The following is a 20241-nucleotide window of genomic DNA, read 5'->3' as shown; positions in this document are numbered from 1 at the left end:
TTTTTTTTGAGACGGAGTATCACTCTGTCGCCCAGGCTGGAGTGCAGTGGCCAGATCTCAGCTCACTGCAAGCTCCACCTCCCGGGTTTACACCATTCTCCTGCCTCAGCCTCCCGAGTAGCTGGGACTACAGGTGCCTGCCACCTCGCCCGGCTGGTTTTTTGTATTTTTTAGTAGAGACGGGTTTTCACCGTGTTAGCCAGGATGGTCTCCATCTCCTGACCTCGTGATCCATCCATCTCGGCCTCCCAGCACTTTGGGAGGCTTGAGCCACCGCGCCCAGCCCCTTTGCCCATTTTTAAAAGCAGTTTGTTTTTCTGATTTTGAGATTCAGGAGTTCTCTATACACTGAGTGTTAATCCCTTAACAGATGTATGGTTTGCAAATAGTTTCTCTCATTCTGTGAGGTGCTTTTAAAACTCTATTGATAGTGTCTTTTTGGTGCACAAAACTATTTACTTTTCATATTGTTCCATTTGTCTTATTCTTTTGTTGCCTGTGCCATTGGTGTCACATCTAAGAAACCATTGCCAAATACAATGTCTTGAAATTTTTACCATATGTCTTCTTAATGGTGGCATTATTTTAGGTCTTACATTTACTTCTTTGATACATTTTGAGTTAATTTTTGTATATGGCACTAGGTAAGGGTCCAATTTCATTCTTTTGTATGTGGCTATCCAATTTTACCAGCACCATTTGTTGAAAAGACTGTCCGTTCCACATTGAATGACCTTAACATCTTTGTTGAAAATCCTTTGATTGTTTGTGTGAGAGTTTATTTCTGAACCCTTTATTCTATTCCATTAGTCTGTCTGTCTGTCTTTATGCCAGTGCCACACAGTTTTGATTATTACAGATTTATAGTAAGGTACAAAATCAGAAAGTGTGAGTTCTTCAGCTGTGTTCTTCCTTTGCAAGGTTATTTGAGATATTTGGGTTCCCTTGCTATTTCATATAAATTTGAGGGTGATTTTTTCTATTGCTGCAAAAAAAATCTTCGGAATTTAGATAGAGATTGAATTGAATCTGTTGATTTCTTTGGGTAGTATTGACATCTTAACAATATCATGTCTTCCATTCCATGAACATCAGGTATGTTTCCATTTATTTGTCGCTTCTTTAATTTCTCTTGGCAATCCTTTTTAGTTTTCATAAGCATTTTATTCTTTCGATGCTATTTTCAATTGAATTGCTTTTGTAATTTCCTTTGCAGATTGCTCATTGTTAGGATGTAGAAATGCACCTCCTCATTTTTGTGTAATTTTGTATTCTGCTACTTAATAGAAATTATTTATTAATGCTAGCAGTTTTTTGTGAAATCATTAGTTTTTTCCATATATAAGATCTATAATTTAAGAGCAGAGAAATTTTTACCTTATTCTTTTCCAATTTGATTTTTAAAATTTCATTTTCTTGCCTAATTCCCCCAGCTAGAACTTCAAGTACAATGTAAAATACAACTGGTAAAAATGTGCGTCCTTGTTTTGGTGCTGATCTTTGAGAGAAAAGGCTTTTATTCTTTCACTGTTGAATATCATGTTCACTGTGGGTTTCTAATTATGGCTTTTATTATATGGGAATTTCCTTCTATTCCAAGTGTGCTAACAGTTCTTATCATAAAAAGATGTTAAACTTTGTCAAATGCTTTTTCCCCATTAATTGAGATGATCTTATGAATTTTTTCCTTTAGTTTGTTGATGTTGTGTATTACATTGATCAGTGTTCTTATGTTGAAATATCCTTCCTTGCACCAGAAATAAACTCTACTTGGTCACGATGTATAACCTTTGTAACATGCTGCAGAATTCAGTTTGCTACTATTTTGTTGAAGATATTTGCATGAATTTTAATAATTAACATTGGTCTGTAGGGTTTTTTTTTTTATTATTGTTCTTGTAGCATCTTTGGCTTTGGTATCAAGGTAATTGGGCCTCATAGAATGAGTTTCAAATTATTCATTTCTCCTATTCAATTTTTCGGAAAAGTTTCAGAAAGATATTTTTGTGTGTTGTTCAAGTCCTCTAGTTTCTTTGTCTAGTTGTTCTATCCATTTTTGAGAGTGGCATATTGGAGTATTCAATTATTACTGTAGAATTGTCTGTTTTTCCCTTCAGTTCAATTAGTTTTTGCTTTGTAAATTTTGATAGTCTGCCATTAAGTGTGTAAATGTTTCTAATGGTTGTATCTTCCAGCTATATTGAATATTTTATTAATATATAATATCTTTCTTTGTCTTTTGTCATCTTTTTTACTTGTTTATTTGTCTCATATCATAATGGCTACCCTACTGTCTTTTTGTCATAGTTTGCGTGGATCATCTTTTTCCATCTTTCACTTTCGATCTACTTTTGTCTTTAGATCTAAAGTGAGTCTCTTGTAGGCAGCATATATTTGGATTCTGTTTGTTAATCCATTCTGCCAATCTCAGTGTTTTGACTGGAAGTATATTCCATTTACCTTTAAAGTAATTACTAACTAGGAATAACTTAATTCTATCATTTTGCTGTTGGTTTTCTACATGGCTGATAGCTTGCTTTTTCTTCATTTTCTGCATTACTGTGTTCTTTTGTGTTTCACTGATTTTTTTGTAGTGAAACATTAAATTCCCTTATAGTTTTCTTGTGTATATATTTTATAGCTATCTTTTTTTGTGATCACCATGGGAATTACATTTAATTTCATCAAATTAGAACACTATAATTTGAATTTAAGGTAGCATAATTCAATAACATACAAAAACACTGTTCCTTTAACAGTTCCATCCTTGCCCATTTTTGTTGTGATGTCACAAAATTACCACTTTATACATTGTATAGCCCAAACATAAACTAATGATTTTTTAAAAATGTATTAGTGTCTTGAATCACACAGACAACAGAATGTGAAGTTACAAACCAAAACTACAATTTGCTAGCTTTCAGTCTTTCAGGAAAAGTTTTTGTTAACTCTTTCCCTTCGAATGGGCCATATTTTCCTGTTTCTTTGTATGCCTTGTAATTTTGTTGGTGGTGGTGGTGGTGTTGAAAACTGAACATTTGAATTTAATAATGTGGTCACTCCGGAAATTAAATTATTTTCCTTCCCTAAGACTTGTTGGGTTTTGATATTGATTTTGTTTTTGTGTTCTTGCAGGCTGTTTCTGTGCCAAGAATCAGCCTGAGGCATAAAATTAAGGTCCTTTAGGTCTTCACCAAGCATGCCCCTTTCCCTAGGCATGTTTGGTAACTTTTGCATTTCTCATTTTCCCTGTATATACAGTTGCTTTTGAATCTTCCAGCCGTTAATGTCTGGCTCTCAAAAGGGAAGAAAAAAATGAAATAGGAAAAGGGCACTGGATCCTTAAATCACCCGCAATTCACTTCTGCTAGAAGTAGAGGGGCTAGAAACAATTGTGGGAGATGTAATACCAATGGCCGCCTAAGTCTTTGTCTGCACTTCTGTCTTCAGAGGGACCAATCAGGGACCAGAGCACAGATGCCCAACATTTGGAGGGCAGGGTTCTTTTTGCCTACCTTGGATCTCACCAGCTGTGTGTAAACTGCTCCTGGAACAAATTAACAGCCATCTGCCATGGAGGAGGAGGGGTAGAAATAGGGGTGGTATAACTGCTACTGTGCTAAGAATTGAAATAACCAAAATTAGCAGCAATTTATTGTCCAAGCCTTCCCCTGAAAGCCACAAGCCTTCAATAGACTCCAGAGCTTCAAAATAGATTAGACAGCGTAATTGTTGCCTAGGTGAGACAAAGATGCTTTCTACTCTGCTTCCCCTCTCTGGGGTTGGGAACTTCCCAGAATCCTCTCCCTTTGTCCATTTGTCCATTTGTCTATTTTTATAGTTGAGTTATTTGACTTTTTATTTTTGAACTGTGCTTTCGTATTAGGCTATTCTTGCATTCCTATAAAGAAATATTCGAGACTGGGTAATTTATAAAGAAAAGAGGTTTAATTGGCTCACAGTTCTGCAGATTATACAAGCATGGCACCAGCATCTGCTCAGCTTCTGATGAGAGCCTCAGGGAACTTTTACTCATGGTAGAAGGGAAAGTGGGAGCAAGCATGTCATGTGGCAAGAGCAAGAACAAGAAAGCAATAGGGGAGGTGCCACATGCTTTTAAACAATCAGATCTCATGAGAACTCACCCACTATCATGAGAACAACACCAAGCCATTCATGAGGGATCCACCCCCATAACCCAAACACCTCCCACTAGGCCTCACTTCCAACGTTGGGAATTACCTTTCAAAATGACATTTGGAGGGGACAAACATCCAAACTGGATCAATTTTCATACATTCTGGATACAATTCCCTCATCAGTTACGCGATTTGCAAATATTTCTACCATTCTGTGGCCTATCTTCTCCCTTAACGTTAAACTTTTAACTAATGTTGTCCCTCTCTTTCTACTTACAAAGACCAAGAAAGAACACCACATTTGTACAAATGTATGGATGCAAGAGCCCAGAAGGAATGGCAGAAATACAAGGCAAATAAATGAGACTTGGCATATGAGTGAAAATCATGTCATCCTCAATGCTAAAACAAATCTTAACTTGCAACACGGCAAAATATGTCTACGGTGCCATATTCTATTCCTAAAGTCCAGGATTTCTGAACACAAATCAGAATCTGCCTTCCAAAACCAATCAACTAAGAATTCCTACAGTGTGAACATCTCCAGCAGAGAGGACTAATGTTGCTTAAAATATTCCGTGTTAGTGGCTTTAAACTTACAAAACGTTTAGGAAGCAGTTACCACACTTTCCCATCCCCACACACGTAGACATATAAAATAAAAAAGCATTAATTTCATGTTAATGAACAGTTTATTGACTGCCCACTATCCCAAGGTACCATGTTAGGCTTTGGAGTACCAAAGGGAGGAAAAGACATACTCAAGAAATTTAGAGTCTAGTTAAGAAGCTTGCCTCAATTTCCTAATCACCTTTCTTCCATCAGTCAAGGAAAGCATCTAGTAATTAAGCAATCACTTCTCTAACCACACACATATATGTAGAAAAATGTATGGATGAATTGTCCTTGTTTGAAAACAGTAGGTTCAGGAGGTTGCTACTGTTTGGATGTTTGTTCCCTCAAAGCTTATATTAAAATTTGATCTCTAATGTTGGAGGTGGGGCCTAATGGGAGGTGTTTGGTACGTGAAGATGAATCCCTCATAAAGAGATTAATGCCTTCCTTGTGGTTGGGGAGGTAAGTGAGTTCTCACTCATTCGTTCCTGCAAGAGTCAATTGTTACAAACAACCTAGCACCTCCCTCCCCTCTCTCTTGCCTCCTCTCTCACCATCTAATTTCTATATTCTGGCTCCCCTTCACCTCGGCCATGAGTGAAAGTAGCCTGAGGCCCTTATCAGAAGCTGAGCAGATGCTGGCACCATGCTTCCAGTACAGCCTGCAGAACTGTGAGTTAAAGAAACTCTTATTACCCAGCCTCCAGTGTTTCTTTATCAAAAAACAAATGGACTAAAACAAGGGCCTTAGAGACAAACTAATCAAAGCCTCTCATTTTAAAGATGAAAATTATAAATACAAAGCAGGTAAGTGACTTACTTGAGATTGTTATCACAGCTAATACTAATATGGGACTTATTATGTTCCCAGAACTGCCTTATCACATTATATATTCGATCCTCACCACAGTCTATTCCTCAAGCAGCAAACTAATGCACAGAGAAATTGAGTAACTTGACAAAGACCAAACAGTTCATAAGGACAAAGCCAAGATTTGAACCCAGTAGTTTTGCTTCAGAATCCAAGCTATGTTTAGGTAGCTATTTCTAAATATAGGCATGAATTTCTGACACATGTTCATACACTGGCCTATTTGATACTAATCATCATGGTTGTTTCCAGCATCTCCAAATCTAATATCTCATGATATTATGGTACTTAAAAGTCACAAAACACACAAGTTGAAAAGAGTAGTGTGATTGCCAACGTGGATCTGGACGCTACCAGGAGGAGGAAATGAAGACATCCAAAGTCGTGACAAATATATTTGTAATAAGCTGACTTTGGCAAACATTGCCACTTGTATATTATTCTTTTGTCATCCCTAATCAACCCCATGTACTCCCTCCTACCTCCAAACCCTGGTCTTCTATATGTGTTTTCAATCAAGTAAGAACAGGTTAAGCTGTAAAACCTAAAGTGGGTGGAGTTGGGGTTACATCCTGGGATGACCCTGGAATATCCAAGATAGAGAAAATCTGTTTCAGACGTCTCAGAACTCATTTCATTTCATACATTCACTCATCAATGAATAAATATTTATTCTGTGCCCACTTGGTAAAAAACACAGACCCATTTATTGGAAATACACCAGTCCATGTGATGAATTTGACCTTTTCCCTCCTCACACACACAGTGTCGCAGCATTCCTCCAGAGGAGGTAAGAGATCTGCAGTTAAGCAAGTGTCATCTTTCCACCTCGTGGACCTCTGAATGGTGCCTGAGCTGCAGGAGGTTTAACAGAGTGACTCAGCAAGGCGGGCGAGGGACTGCTAAGATTATTACTCACTCTTAGGTGTACAGGCCATAGGGGTAAGAGAATGTTGTTTAGAAATGGCTATAATACATTATTTGAGTGATTTGTATGAGCTACCAACTAGTTTACAAGTAAAAATTGTTTGCTTTGTTATTGTATTTTGTCAGAATGCACATATCCTGAATAGCAAAATATTATATCTGCTTATTGAATTGATAAACGAAGGAATTCCAGAAATTTTGCAAATTGAGTTCACTCAAAGATAAATATGAAATTGCAAAATTTCTACCACCTATATATCTATTTTCATCTTTTAGTATGAGTACCCATGTCTTTCCTTGTAATCAAGCTACCATAACTTTCCCACCTACACTAAGGTCTTTGTCAGCCACCAAAATCTGTTCTGCTTACTAAAACAGGCTTCCTCTGAAGCCCTAAGTTCTTTAATTCACTCAGCATGATTTCTAAAAATGTTTTTCCCACTTTAACCCACTCTCTCCTTTATCAAGATAATAACTAATTAATTACCGTTGTCCCTCAATTTTGTAATGAGGTAAAAAAAAAACAACATTATTTTAATACCCTTTATCATATGGTAGCCAGGCTACATTCAGCTATCACAAAGCACATTTGAGTTATAGGTGTAAGTCTACATATCTTGTATATAGCTTGTGTTAGGGGATTCTACTGGACCCACATATTTGCTCACATATCTGGTTACATATTTACCAGCATATTTTACGTTTTAAAAACTTCAAGCTTCTTATGAGCAAGTGTCCTATTGCCTTTATATGCTCCAGAAACAGAAATTTGATGGAGACAAAGAATTGGATAAAAAGAAGGATGCAGAGATAAGTCAGTAGAAGAACAAGCAGGTAATTGGAAGGTGTGTTTGCATTTAGGTATGTAAGATTCAGGGACAAGGCCAATGAGGCTGGTGTTTTGAAACAGACTGAAAGTCTAGTTAGTTACAGTCTATCAATTCATTACATCCAACCCTCACACCCTTCTTAGAAATCTGCAGGGGCCGGGCACAGCGGCACATGCCTGTAATCCCAGCACTTTGGGAGGCCAAGGCAGGTGGATCACAAGGTCAGGAGTTCAAAACCAGCCTGGTCAAGATGGTGAAACCCTGTGTTTACTGGAAACACAAAAATTAGCTGGGCACAGTGGCAGGCGCCTGTAATCGCAGCTACTCAGGAGGCTGAGGCAGGAGAATTGCCTGTACCCGGGCTTCAGAGGTTGCAGTGAGCCAAGATTGTGCCACTGTACTGCAACCTGGGTGACAGAGTGAGACAAAGAAAGAAAGAAAAGAAAGAAAGAAAGAGAGAAAGAGAGAAAGAGAGAAAGAGAGAAAGGAAGGGAGGGAGGGAGGAAGGAAGGAAGGAAGGAAGGAAGGAAGGAAGGAAGGAAGGAAGGAAGGAAGGAAGGAAGGAAGGAAGGAAAGAATCTGTAGGACTGTAGGCTATAGGAGAGCAGAGAAAGAAAGAAAGAGAGAGAGACGGAGGGAGGGAGGGAGGGGGAAGGAAGGAAGGAAGGAAGGAAGGAAGGAAGGAAGGAAGGAAGGAAGGAAGGGAGGGAGGAATCTGTAGGACTGTAGGCTACAGGAAAACAGAGGCCACATAAATCACAGACTCATGTATCTCCCAAAACTCCTACAATGCTTTTCACACCGTAGATATAGAATAAATATTTATTGGATAGTAAATGAATAAATGAAACAAAATGAATTCTGAGAATTCTGAAACATCTTCTTATATAGTCCAGAATAGATATAAAAAACATATTGAAAAAAGAAACTATCTAGACTGTTAATGGCTTGCCCCAGGTCTCATGGCCAAAAGAGCCACCAGTCAAATCCAAGAGAAGACCCCATGTCCAGTGCTCATTCTAGCATACATCTTTTCCTTTCCAGCTCTATAAAATTCTGAATCTTGTTCTTTTATAACTTATTTTGAGTTTTTGTAAATTCTTAATAAGCCACAGACATATATCAGCTCCTACTCTTAGAGAATCAGTTTGAGAATGAAATCCAGTATTCTATATGTATTATAATTAACAGATAGCTTTATATTAGGCTGAGAACATAAAAGAAAAACCCTACAGCTGCTGAGAAAAAAAGGGAAAATCAAGGTCTAGCTAGTGTCAGACATGAGTTACTCCAAACCCAAGAAATGGATGCATTCAGTATGAGGAACCTCAGAAGCCAGCTTTCACAGCACCAGGAAACCTCTTGCCCAGATTTCAACAGAGTTCAGGGAACACAGATTGAATCCTCCCAGGGATCCCAGCAAATATCTCAGTCACTAGCAAAACTCATGAGGGCTTTTTTTAGACCACTTCACAGGAGCAGAGGAGCACCAGTTCTGCTTTAATTGTGGACTTTCAGCTTGGCTTTCTTACAAATATTTTCTTGGAAGTCATTCCCTTTTTACAGATAGGAAAAGGACAAGAGTCAATAACTGCCTGGCTGCTCTATGGTGGATTTCCACACGTGACCCAGATGACAGCAAATATTCTTTCTTTAAATGGGATGCATGGGAAATTTTCAAAGAAATTTTTGGACAACTTCCCAGAAGACAGATTAACTGAAGATGTCAGGCATCCTGCTGCAGGAATTGGGTGTTTTTCCTAGAAGAAAGGTCTGGAAGGTCACCTTCACAGCACTTGTTTGATAAGGAAGGGGCATAGTATAGTTCAGGCAGAGTGGGCAGTCAGCATAGTGGGTAGTGATCAATTCTGTGTGAATTGATCCCCAATCATAGTCTCGGTTTGAAATAGTCACAACTGGTTACCCTGTGTTCTTGCAGTCTGTGTTCTTATTCAGCCAGTCTCGCACAACTGCAGTTTGAATTTCTAGATCAAGCTATCTTAATCTGAACACACGGGCAATATCCAACTCACCCCATCTTCAGAATTCTCACCACTGAGCTCATTCTCCAGGGTCATTCTCAGAATTTGTCCCAGGCCCAAAGAAAACTCATTTTAAATCTCTGCAACATGTCAGAAAAACATGACCAACTGTCAGAAAAACATGACAAACTATTTAACAAAAAATAAATAACTAAACATTCCTCATCAACAACAACGTGCTCAATCATACACAGCTGAACCATTGGGATTCTGGCAAACTTCCTGAGAATGCAATTTTTTTTTTTTTTCCTTGAGACAGAGTCTCACTCTGTTGCCCAGGCTGGACTGTGGTGGTGCAATCTCCACTCACTGCAAGCTCCAGCTCCCGGGTTCACGACATTCTTTCGCCTCAATCTCCCAAGTAGCTGGGACTACAGGTGCCCGCTACCATGCCCGGCTAATTTTTTGTATATTTTTTAGTAGAGACGGGATTTCACCGTGTTAGTCAAGATGGTCTCGGTCTCCGGACCTCGTGATCCGCCCCGCTTGGCCCCGCAAAGTGCTGGGATTACAGGCATGAGCCACCGCGCCCAGCCGAGAATGCAAAATTATGGGTGGCCTTGATTCATAGACTTCGGTTCTTTTCTTCTGATCTGACACTTCATTAGAACAAACTTGATCCATGATGCTGAGACTAAATTTAAACACCATGGCCGGGCATGGTGGCTCACGTCTATAATCCCAGCACTTTGGGAGGCCGAGGCAGGTGGATTGCTTGGGCTTAGGAGTTCGAGCCCCCCTGGCCAACATGGCGAAACCCTGTCTCTACCAAAAATACAAAAATTAGCCAAGTGTGGTGGCAAGTGCCTGTGATCCCAGCTACTCGAGAGGCTGAGGTGGGAGGATCACTGGAGCCCAGGAAGTTGAGGCTGCAGTGAGCCATGATTGTGCCACTACACACTAGCCTGGGTGACAGAGCAAGACTCCATCTCAAAAAAAAGAAAAAGAAAAAGAAAAAAAGTTAAAATATAAAATGTATGTAATTAAACATTTTAATTGAGAACCCTGAAGGTAAACTTCCTCAGACCTCTGTTCAATGCGATTCTCCCTCAGTCCTGCACCAACCTCAACTCCCCTGTAGGAGGCTGTGTTCTCTCTGGTTATGCCTTCCCCACCAGAGTACAATATCTTTAAGAAGAAGAATTACTATATTTATCTTGGTGTTCTCCCTCACCTCTGTCAGGTCCTCAGTGCTTTTTTTATGTGTTGTAGGCATTCAATGTTTAATTAATAGATATAAATTCAATGTTTAATAAACTTATTTCTTTAAAGAAATAGATTTTCATTCTCATAAAGTATTTTTCAAATACTAAATCAAAAAAAAAACTTTAGTGTTAGATAAGATTGTCTTTCCTTTATCATAAAATTTTTCTCAAGACTCAGAAAAAACCAAACTCTTATCAAGGTGGCCACATGGAGCATAGCTTAATGTTGATGACACTGAGAGATTTTCTTTAAATTTTGGTTGTTTTTCAGGGAATCAGCCCAGGAGACACCTGCCAAACCCAGGAGTTAGGTGGTTATTTCATGTGGGTCATGGAATTCAACCACCAGAAGACCAAATTGTAGGGATTGTTTCATTTTCTATTATTTGTGACTTTGCTTATGTCACTGGATAGAGGAACTGGCCACACTTACTGTTCATTCTCATCCCCTTTATCACCTGAGTGTAAAGACCCTACCTTGAGGTATTCTTCAGATGTTGTAGAGACAGAATATTTTCATATTGGCTTCTTCACCAGATTCTCAGCTTGCCAGAAAGAGCCAGGAGGCTGGATTGGTTATTTTAAGACAAAGTTTAGGGCCAATAAGACAAAGGTAAAGGGTGTAGTCCTTTTAAATCCTGCTCCTGTTTCAAAAGTTTAAGTTCCCTTCTCTCCATAACGCATTTTCTGACTACTTACACCCATGTTGTTCAATCTTCATTTCCTTTGAGAAGAAGATGCCCTTGTTTTCTGTGTTCATCTAAGTTGTGGGCTGCTGGGGTCAGGGACCAAGTTTTATGCTTCTTTGGTATCACCCATGATGTCTAGCACACGGCTGGGCACATAATAAGTGCTGTGAGACAAAAATGGAATCTCTGGACCCCAAACTCACTATGTCAAAGGAAAAGTTAAGCTTTTCCTTTGAAACTGAGTCACTTAAAAAACTGCCTTCTTTTGTTATCAGGCAGCTGCAACAATAAAAGGCCACATATCTCCCCAGATAGTCTCCTTCACAAATTGCTTACAGAGAAATTCCTTGTAGGTCCCTAAATCTTTCAGAATGCATATCTCTCCTATAAATGAGCCCTAAAACAGAGTGAATCTCATTATGACAATAAGATAACAGCTCATCTTCACAGGTATGGTATAAGGACAAGACTAGAAATCATCCCTCTGCCCACCTCAAGACAAATTCATAATTGACTTTCCCCCTATTTTCACGTTTATCTTATGTAAAATGTAGATTTACTGAGCATGAGGGGAACACATAATCACCATTCCTCTACCCACTCCTCACATGCAAAATGTGAATTCACTGGGCACTAATCAAAGCCTCACAAGATTGTAACTTCTTCCCTCATTGCCTACCCTCCCACTTCCCTTTTTTGTTTTTTTTTTTTTTCTTTTCTTTTCTCCTTCCCCTCCTGCTGGCTCTTTCCCCTTTAAATACTGAAGTCCTCAAAACTCTTTTTGTAAAAGGCAGAGATCACAGACGTTCCTGTATTTGTGCTTTTTCCTGGTAAATGTCCTTAACCTTGGCAAAATAAACCTCTAAAACGATTGAGACCCGCCTGTCATTTTTTTTGGTGCTTAATATCACTATTTTAGACTTGGGTAAATCCGGCTGTGGAAGTACTGACAGAGTTTTTTAGAATTTTCTTCTACCAAAAATAATTAATCAGAAAGTCCCTGAGAGAATTTCAGATATTTCTGTAAGGATCAAACCTAAATTTAAATACACTCATAGATCTGTTCATAATCCCAGTGTCTCACACATATAAACTCAATAAAAATTTACTGAATGACCAAGTGAAGAAATGTTCTTTCAGCTTTTCCTTCGAGACTCAGAAAAAAGATATCTGCAATTCCAGAATGGACTGAGTGAACAAGAACAGATCAGTGACACAAAGCCAGCCTTCTTTTTCCCTTTCAGGGTGACTCAAATTGTAGTCCTAATCTGAACAGTGTGAGACACAATTCCGTCTCATATAACTCAATAGCGCATTTGCTATACTCCCATTTACACAAACTGCTCAGATGCCCCAAATGCTGAGTCTGTTCGCCTTCATTCTATTCCTTTGGGAGATGCCGGTACAAACTTGTTTTTCCTTTCTTTTTTAAATGGAGATGTGATCACCATAGCAACTAAAAGATATAAATCTTGCCTAATTGAATTAGTGTGCTCAAGATAATAGGGCACAAACTGAGTTAAAACTGGGATGAGGGCAAGAGTGGGGAAATGGATGAAGATGAAAAAAATATTTACGTCCCTAGAATTTCTGGGTTTGGATTAATTGTTTCATAAGGAATATTTTTGGCCTTCAAATGCAGGGCCACTTGGAAGAGAAGCAGGTGGGGCAGTAGTTGAGGTGTCTCTGCAGTTGATTCGCAGTGAAAGGCAGGTTATGAGTATAGGGACAGCCCTTCAGCCATATGGTCCCCTCCCTACCCTGAGGATAAGGACATTTGAGAGAAGCCAATGGTATTGGAGGGCCAGAATCGAACTTAAGCCGCTTAGTTGGTACAACTGTAAACCCTCCCTCACAGGGGCTGGGCCCTGAAACCTTTCTAAGCAGGGTAAAGAAAGGTAAAGGGACTTCCTTGTCGAAGAGGAGGTTCCCGCGTTCCACCCTAGCTTTCCCTCAGGGTTCAACACGCGTTATATAAATGCCAAGTTACTCAGGGGCGCACACGTGAGAGGGCTGGGGCCCGACACACGCGGTGTACTGCCGGTCACCGGTGTGGCGCGCTGGGGGGACACACCAAAGCCCCTGTCCCTCCCGCCTCTGGAACGCAGTCCCCGCTCTTTCCAGCTGCTCCGCGGGGCGTGTGGCTGTGCGCTGCCTCCTGCGGATCCGAGGCTGGGCGAGGGGGCCGCGGTGGCCACATGGCGCGCTCGGGGAGATAGCAGCTGCGCTTTGTTTCCAGCAGTGAGAGGTGAGTCACCGGCTCCCGCAGCCCCAGAGCTGGGCAAACACTCAGGCCCAGGCAGCTGAAAAATTCACAGCAGGAGCAGCTACCCAAGCGGCTGCAGCCTTTTCCTCCTCTTCCTCCTCCTCCTCCGCCACTGCTACCGCCACCGCCGTGGTCGCCGCCTCCGCGCCCTGCCTCCGCCCAGTCCCCTCCTCCTCCACCCGCGAACTTAGTCAGCGGTTCGCGCCGCCGCGCGCCCATTGGCCGGCGGAACGCGCCGCGTCACAATGGAGCCGGTCGGAGGCGGTGAGCTGGGCAGCGCCGGGGCTTCCCGCTGAGCCCGCAGCCGCCGGCAGCCGGGAAAGTGCAGGCGCGGGGCGGCCGCCTGCGCGCCTGGAGCGGCCCGGGAGCACGCCGAGAGGAGCGCGGGCGCCCGGGGCGGGAGTCGCGCAGGTAGGTCGGAGCGTGACACCCGGGTTCCAGGAGGGGGAGTCGCGCCGACCGAGGTTGGAAGGAGGAACACCGGGTACGGGGACGCAGCAGGTGGGGCTGGCCGAGCAGGTGCGGTTACCTGTCCACGCCTCACCTGCGAGCCAGGCTGCGGGTCGGTGGCGCGGCTGCAGAGACGAGTGGCGGCTTCGTTCTGCTCCCTGCCTTCGGGAGAGACAGAGCCCCACACTCAGAGGACCTCTCCTGTGTGCTGGGGTCATTTGGGGCAAGAGGAGTGGGCGGTCGCGCGGAGGCGGTTCCCTCTGTCTCCCCCGGGAGTCTTGGCGTTGCACCTGAGCGTGAGTCCTCGGGGCGGGGCGGGAAGGGGGTTCCGCTTTCCCAGGCTGGCGTCTCGCTCCAGGTGAGCGCAACTCCCCTGAGGGTGCCCCCATTAGGTTGCTCTCTTTTGCCCCCTGCACTGGCGCTGTTTATTGGGAACTATTTTACGCTCTTGGATACTCGTTGTTTGCCTATAATTTGGTGGCGGTGTTGGCTGTTGATTTGTTTGAGAAAGAAGGAGCAAGCGATACCAATTTAAAAAGAAGACTCAAGAGTTTCCCCTGAGCTTAGTTGAGCAGGTGCTGAGAGGTCAGAAGGGTGGAGGCTCAGTATTGGCTCATTAATCTGTGTCCTCAACTGACTTCCTAACGTCCATAGATTGCCTTTAGATGACATTTGTGGAAGACTTTTTTTTTTCTTTGTGGTCAAAAAGACACCCGTCTAAAAGAACAAAACCGACATGTGAACTTCCTTGAATAAATTCACTTCGCCTAAAGACAAAACAAACAAAACATCCCACTGATAAAAGATATAAGTATGAACATTTTAAATTGTAAATATATAGCCAAATTAAAACAATTTGTTCAGCGTATATTAAGACTTTAAATAGCATGATTTTTATTAAAAGACTTAACCCATTTGCAAATGATATAATAGTCTTTCCAGAACACCCCAGAAGTCTAAAAACAGATGTATCTTGATCAGATGATTCTGTCCCCTAAACCTAGGTGTAGGAGTGAGGATGGAAAAGAAGTCAAACTGCAGTATAATTTTTTAAACCATTCCAGTACCCTCTATGTGTACAGGCTACACCTCCTGAGAACCCCAAATGCTCTTTGTTTTTCTGTTTGTTTGTGTTGTTTTGAGACAGAGTCTCAGTCTGTTGCCCAGGCTGGAGTGCAGTAGTGCAATCTCCGCTCACTGCAACCTCCACCTCCTGGGTTCAAGTGATTCTCCTGCCTCAGCAGGCGCCTGCCACCACGCCCGGCTAATTTTTATATTTTTAGTAGAGGCAGGGTCTCACCATGTTGACCAGGCTCATCTCGAACTCCTGATCTCAAATGATCCACCCACCTTGGCCTCCCAGAGTGCTGGGATTACAGGTGTGAACCCAAATGCTCTTTGAATTGTGGGTGCCCGGGCGACTTTCTTTTTCTCCTGGCTTTCCTTGTCAGCAGCTCTACTCAGAGAATATAAAGTGACAGCCAACCCTCCAAGGTAATTGGGCCTGTGTAATTTTAGAATATAAGCCCTAACATGTCTGATACTTCTGTAAGCTAAAAAGAGGTCCCTTCATTCTGGTAGAGAATGGGAGTGATGATGTCATTGAGTGCACCCTTGGGTCATGGCACTTTCCTTAGCCTTAGTATCCCCCAAAACATTTTTAAATCTGCTTGTAGGAATTAAGTTTACCATTCTTTGAAATGTGTTCTCTTTTTCTTCAGTTGGTAAGGTGTTCCAACATGTTCAGCCTATTATGAATCTCTTCACATTCTGAATGATTTGACTAGTTGAGATTTGCTTTTTTAAATCTCTTCTCTACCGCTGTCACAGTTTCCCTTTGCTATTTTAATTTTCAGAATCCTCAGAATGAAAACACCAACAGTAATTAAAATGAAAAGGGGCTTAATAAAACTTAAAGGATACTAAGCCCTCCAAGTATTTTAGGCTAATCTATGTGAGCATTTTCCTGCAGTGGCCTGAAATTTGTTATTTTTTGTTGTTTTCTGAAGTTTAAGGGGGAAAATATTTTAAAATTTAGAACATCCTTGCTTTAGCCAAACTTTTTCTTATAAACAAGGGTTTTTGTTTTTGTATTTTAGTTTTCAAATTCTTCTGATGATACCTGAGTATTTTATGTTTTCTGAATTTTTTACTATTCATAGCCTGTTTAATCCAATCCCTGATTTTCATTTGGTGTGTCTCTAAAGTTGAATTCTCAAATTTTACTCTTATTTCTCCTTCCCAGCATCCTTCTACCACACACTGATATTTTTAGAAATGAATGCATTCTGATTCTGTCATGTTCTTACACACTTGGTGGAATGATTTGCATTGCCTTGCATGTAGCAGATTCCCTACTGCTATCCTGACTCCCAGAGCACTGGGTACATCAGCAAACAGTTCAGACCTGTGACCGTTCAAGAGGAATTTGGGAGACCCAGTTATAGTGTAGAATTTATTTAACCATTTGTAAAATGCCTTCTAATTTGTGTCATATTGTTTTCATATTGCTGCCTTTTATTGCTATTGCCTACTTTCATTTTCTTCCCCATCTGTATTTTCTAAACTTCCTACATGCCTTTATTATGACTTAATTTCTCTGGTGTTTAAACTAATGCCTTTGGCAGACATAATAACCTATTTTTCTTTTTCTGATCATTAAGATTGATCTTAAATAAAATTAGGCCTAGCTCCAATCATTGATCTCTCTCCTGAGTTCTTATCACTGTGGTTCATTTAGAAACTGAACAAAGGGTAACAATAAACTCCCTGTTCTATGACTGCCTTTCCTTTAGGATTCTACTGAATTGCAACACAATTTACATTTACTCCTTCAATGCTGCCAAGAACCTGAGTAAAGGAAATTAATAAAAATGAGTTGGCAGGGCTTCAACCTTGACCTTTCCCTTTGGCCTTTTTGACCTTTTTGCTGTTTTTGATATGGGTCATGTGATTCTGCTTGTTTCTTTCTAGACTGTATATATTTAAACTTCATCTCTTGCTTTTTTTAAATTTCAGAGTCCCTTTAAATTCTTTCTTCTCATCTGTCATCCTGTGACCATTTCCAGGGCTCCGTTCTGCAATGCCTGTTCTTCGACTGACAAGCACAGCATCTTTCACAGACACTGCCAGCTGCACAGCTTCTATTTCTCTTCTGTTTCCAGCTCCATGCAGATGACTGAGATCTTCCTCTGCTCATCTCTGATGGAGACCACATTCTTTATTGTTGAGTAGCATATTCCTTTTGATTCTTTCTCAGGTAGCAGATATAAGAGCATATTTGAACCTTCCTTATTCTGTCAGATTCCTTTTCAGCATTTTGAAACTTTTTTTTTTTCCCAAAATCTCTTGCAAATTACAAGCAAGAGTTCTTCAAGGTTTTACCTAAGAGAACAAACTTTGCAGACTGACAGGCCTGATTCTGAATTCTGTGCCGTCACTTTGGATGAGTTGTGGATTAGTTAAAATTAGTTGCCAGCTACAGAGACTGCAAAGAACAATGGCTTAGTCAAAATGATGCTTGTTTCTCTTTCACATTAAAAAAACTTGCAGAGAGGCAATCTATGGCTGGTATGATGGTTCTACAGTCTTCTGAGAACTAGGCTGATTCTACCTTTTGGATCATCTACCATAAATAAGATGAGGTCCTCAGCTTCATGATCCCAAGATGGAGCTTCAGCCATCACCCCCAAGTTCCAAGTAGCAGAAAGGAGGAAAGAAGGAAAAAAGAAGGAGGGGAAATGCAAGAGCCCATGGTCTCTGAAGGAAAATTCCTGGATGCTGTCATATACTTCTTGTTATATGTCATTGCGTAGAACTTAGTAACATGACCTCGGGTAGCTGGAATAGAGACTCGGAAATACTATCCTTGTTCCAGACAGTCTTATTCCTAGCTAAATTAAAAAAAAAAAAGAGAGGCTCAGATCCTTAGCAAAAAGTGGGGAATTTTGGAGATATCCAAACACCATAGCTATGCTAACCCTCTTTTTTCTTGACTAATACTGTCTTTCTCACAGGAGTCTTAGGATTAAAATAAATGTTATACATTAACACATCTAATGTAGTATCTGGCGTAAAACATGCTTTCAGTAAATGCTGTTTATATTGCTGCTTATTTCTTTACCTTGAATTGTCTAGTTTCTCTGCTGCAACATCACTGGCCCCCAAATCCTATTAATATTTTAAATATTTGGGCACTTACCCCACTTGGTGTTACCAGACTGCTGTGTTGTATCTTGTCATGGGAGGAGATGAGGTTTTTGAGTGTCAGGGAGCAAGACATTATTACTCAATGTCAGCATTTATTCTTAGCCAGAAACATGGCCCATGAAATCAAATAGATCTGGACACAAATCCTCCCTCAGTATGCAACCATAGTCTCTCTCTCTCTCTCAGTTTTTTTTATCTGTAAACTGGATAATAGCTGACTGTTAAGGTTGAATGAAAAAAGTATATAAAGTGCTTAATACTGTCCTCAGTAAAGTGGTAGCTTTTCTTTTTTAATTTGGCCTAACCTGTGTGAGCCTTTTCAAAAACAGTACTTATTCTGTTTTTTTAAAAGTTATAAAATTATCTGTAAAATCAGTTTATCACCCAAGTGATAGCAAAATTTTTTCTATCTATGTTGATATAACAAAATACAGAATGGTTAATGATACAGAATGTTTAAGCCTTAACCTTCCTCAGCCTTGAATTATTTTTGGCTGAGCCACTCTCAGAAGCTAAACATCACCACCATTTAAAATATTTCACAGTATTTTTTCTTCAGTAGCTATTAAGCATTTAGTTTGTGCCAGGCAATGATGATGAGCAAAAATGTACATGGTCCCCACCCTTATGAAGATCTGGGACCATACTGGGGAGGACAGGTGAATCAATCACTCACTGCAAACAGATGAGAAGTTGTCACTGTGAGGTTGCTATAAAGGAGACATTGGTTGGGCATGGTGGCTCATGCCTGTAATCCCAGCGCTTTGGGAGGCTGAGGCAGGCAGATCATCTGAGGGGGGAGTTCGAAACCATTCTGGTTAACATGGTGAAACCCCGTCTCTACTAAAAATACACACACACACACACAAAAAAATTAGCCAGGCGTGGTGGCAGGTGCCTGTAGTCCCAGCTACTCGGGAGACTGAGGCAGGAGAATGGCATGAACCCGGGAGGCGGAGCTTGCAGTGAGCTGAGATCATGCCATTGCACTCCAGCCTGGGTGACAGAGCAAGACTCCATCTCCAAAAAAATAATAATAAATAAAATAAGAGTATATCACGTATAACTTCTTAATGTGACACTCGGAATAATCTAATGCTTTTACAGTTTATTTGGGCTATATTAGCAAACTTTAAATACAGATACTGTCTCCATACAACAAGCAGATGCATCTGAGACGGCACTGTAAAGTAGTATATTTTTGTAGAGGGTCAGAGGGTTGATCTGCATCATCCTTAGCCAATGGAATTTGAAACCACGTGGCTGAATGGAGAAAGACTGTTGGCAAAAAAAATCAGTAGCCCATAAAGCAGCAATGGAAAATGACCACAGGATGGGAAGTATGAGCAGTGTGTTTCAGAGGGTTGGGTGACTGGACTAGGCATGGGATGGCCTTCTCAAAGACAGTGGACAACCCCCACGGCCAGTCCCTCTGTACCTTTCCATTTTGCACAGACAGGAACCAGCATGGCAGGGGGTGCTATTGGCAGGTGCATTAAAAGGTATCATTTCTCCTTGCCGTGTCCTGCTGAGCTATTAGGGGAGTTTGTGGGGGAAATGATGCCTCTCTAATCCCTGTAACAGCCTTGGCGGATGGCAGGGAACACTCTACTTTGATGCATCTTCCACGTATTGTGGTATTTTCCATGTATTGTGGTATGGCATGACTGAGCCTTGGGGGTTAAACCGTGAGCCATTGCACTGCAGAATGTTTCTTGCTCTGAGTCGACAAATTTAAGATAAATTCTGTTCATCTAAAGATTTTAACTTCATTTCTCTTATCAAAACTGAGTTTATTCCTGGCCCCATTTCAATGCTAAAATAAGCAGTCCTAAGCTAAGCAATGACTTGTCTTTGAGAAGCATTTGTGGATCATGTAGGGAAGCTTAAATTTTTCCCTGAAGGTTTGATAATTTGAATCTATGAAGCAAAGTGATAATAGCTTCACAGGAAAAAAAGGCTGATAAATTTTATTATGTGCACATGTATGCACAGGAG

General features: G+C 40.9%; 1 protein-coding gene across 1 annotated transcript in view; it reads left to right on the top strand.

Moving 5' to 3' along the window:
• The window catches only part of LOC105550637 (interferon-induced guanylate-binding protein 1-like), a 94822-nt gene extending 81197 nt beyond the window's left edge, over positions 1–13625 (top strand). Inside the window, exons 5-6 of the mRNA XM_011995594.1 lie at positions 12961–13111; positions 13265–13625. Of these exons, the coding sequence (XP_011850984.1) occupies positions 12961–13111; positions 13265–13625 (512 nt within the window). The remainder of the gene's footprint in view (positions 1–12960; positions 13112–13264) is intronic.
• Positions 13626–20241: the final 6616 nt, after the last annotated feature.

This window comes from Mandrillus leucophaeus, unplaced genomic scaffold (genome assembly GCF_000951045.1).
Source record: "Mandrillus leucophaeus isolate KB7577 unplaced genomic scaffold, Mleu.le_1.0 Scaffold492, whole genome shotgun sequence".
NCBI classification, from domain to species: domain Eukaryota; kingdom Metazoa; phylum Chordata; class Mammalia; order Primates; family Cercopithecidae; genus Mandrillus; species Mandrillus leucophaeus.
Note: the sequence above shows the minus strand (reverse complement) of the source record. Positions and strands in the feature narration are given on the sequence as shown.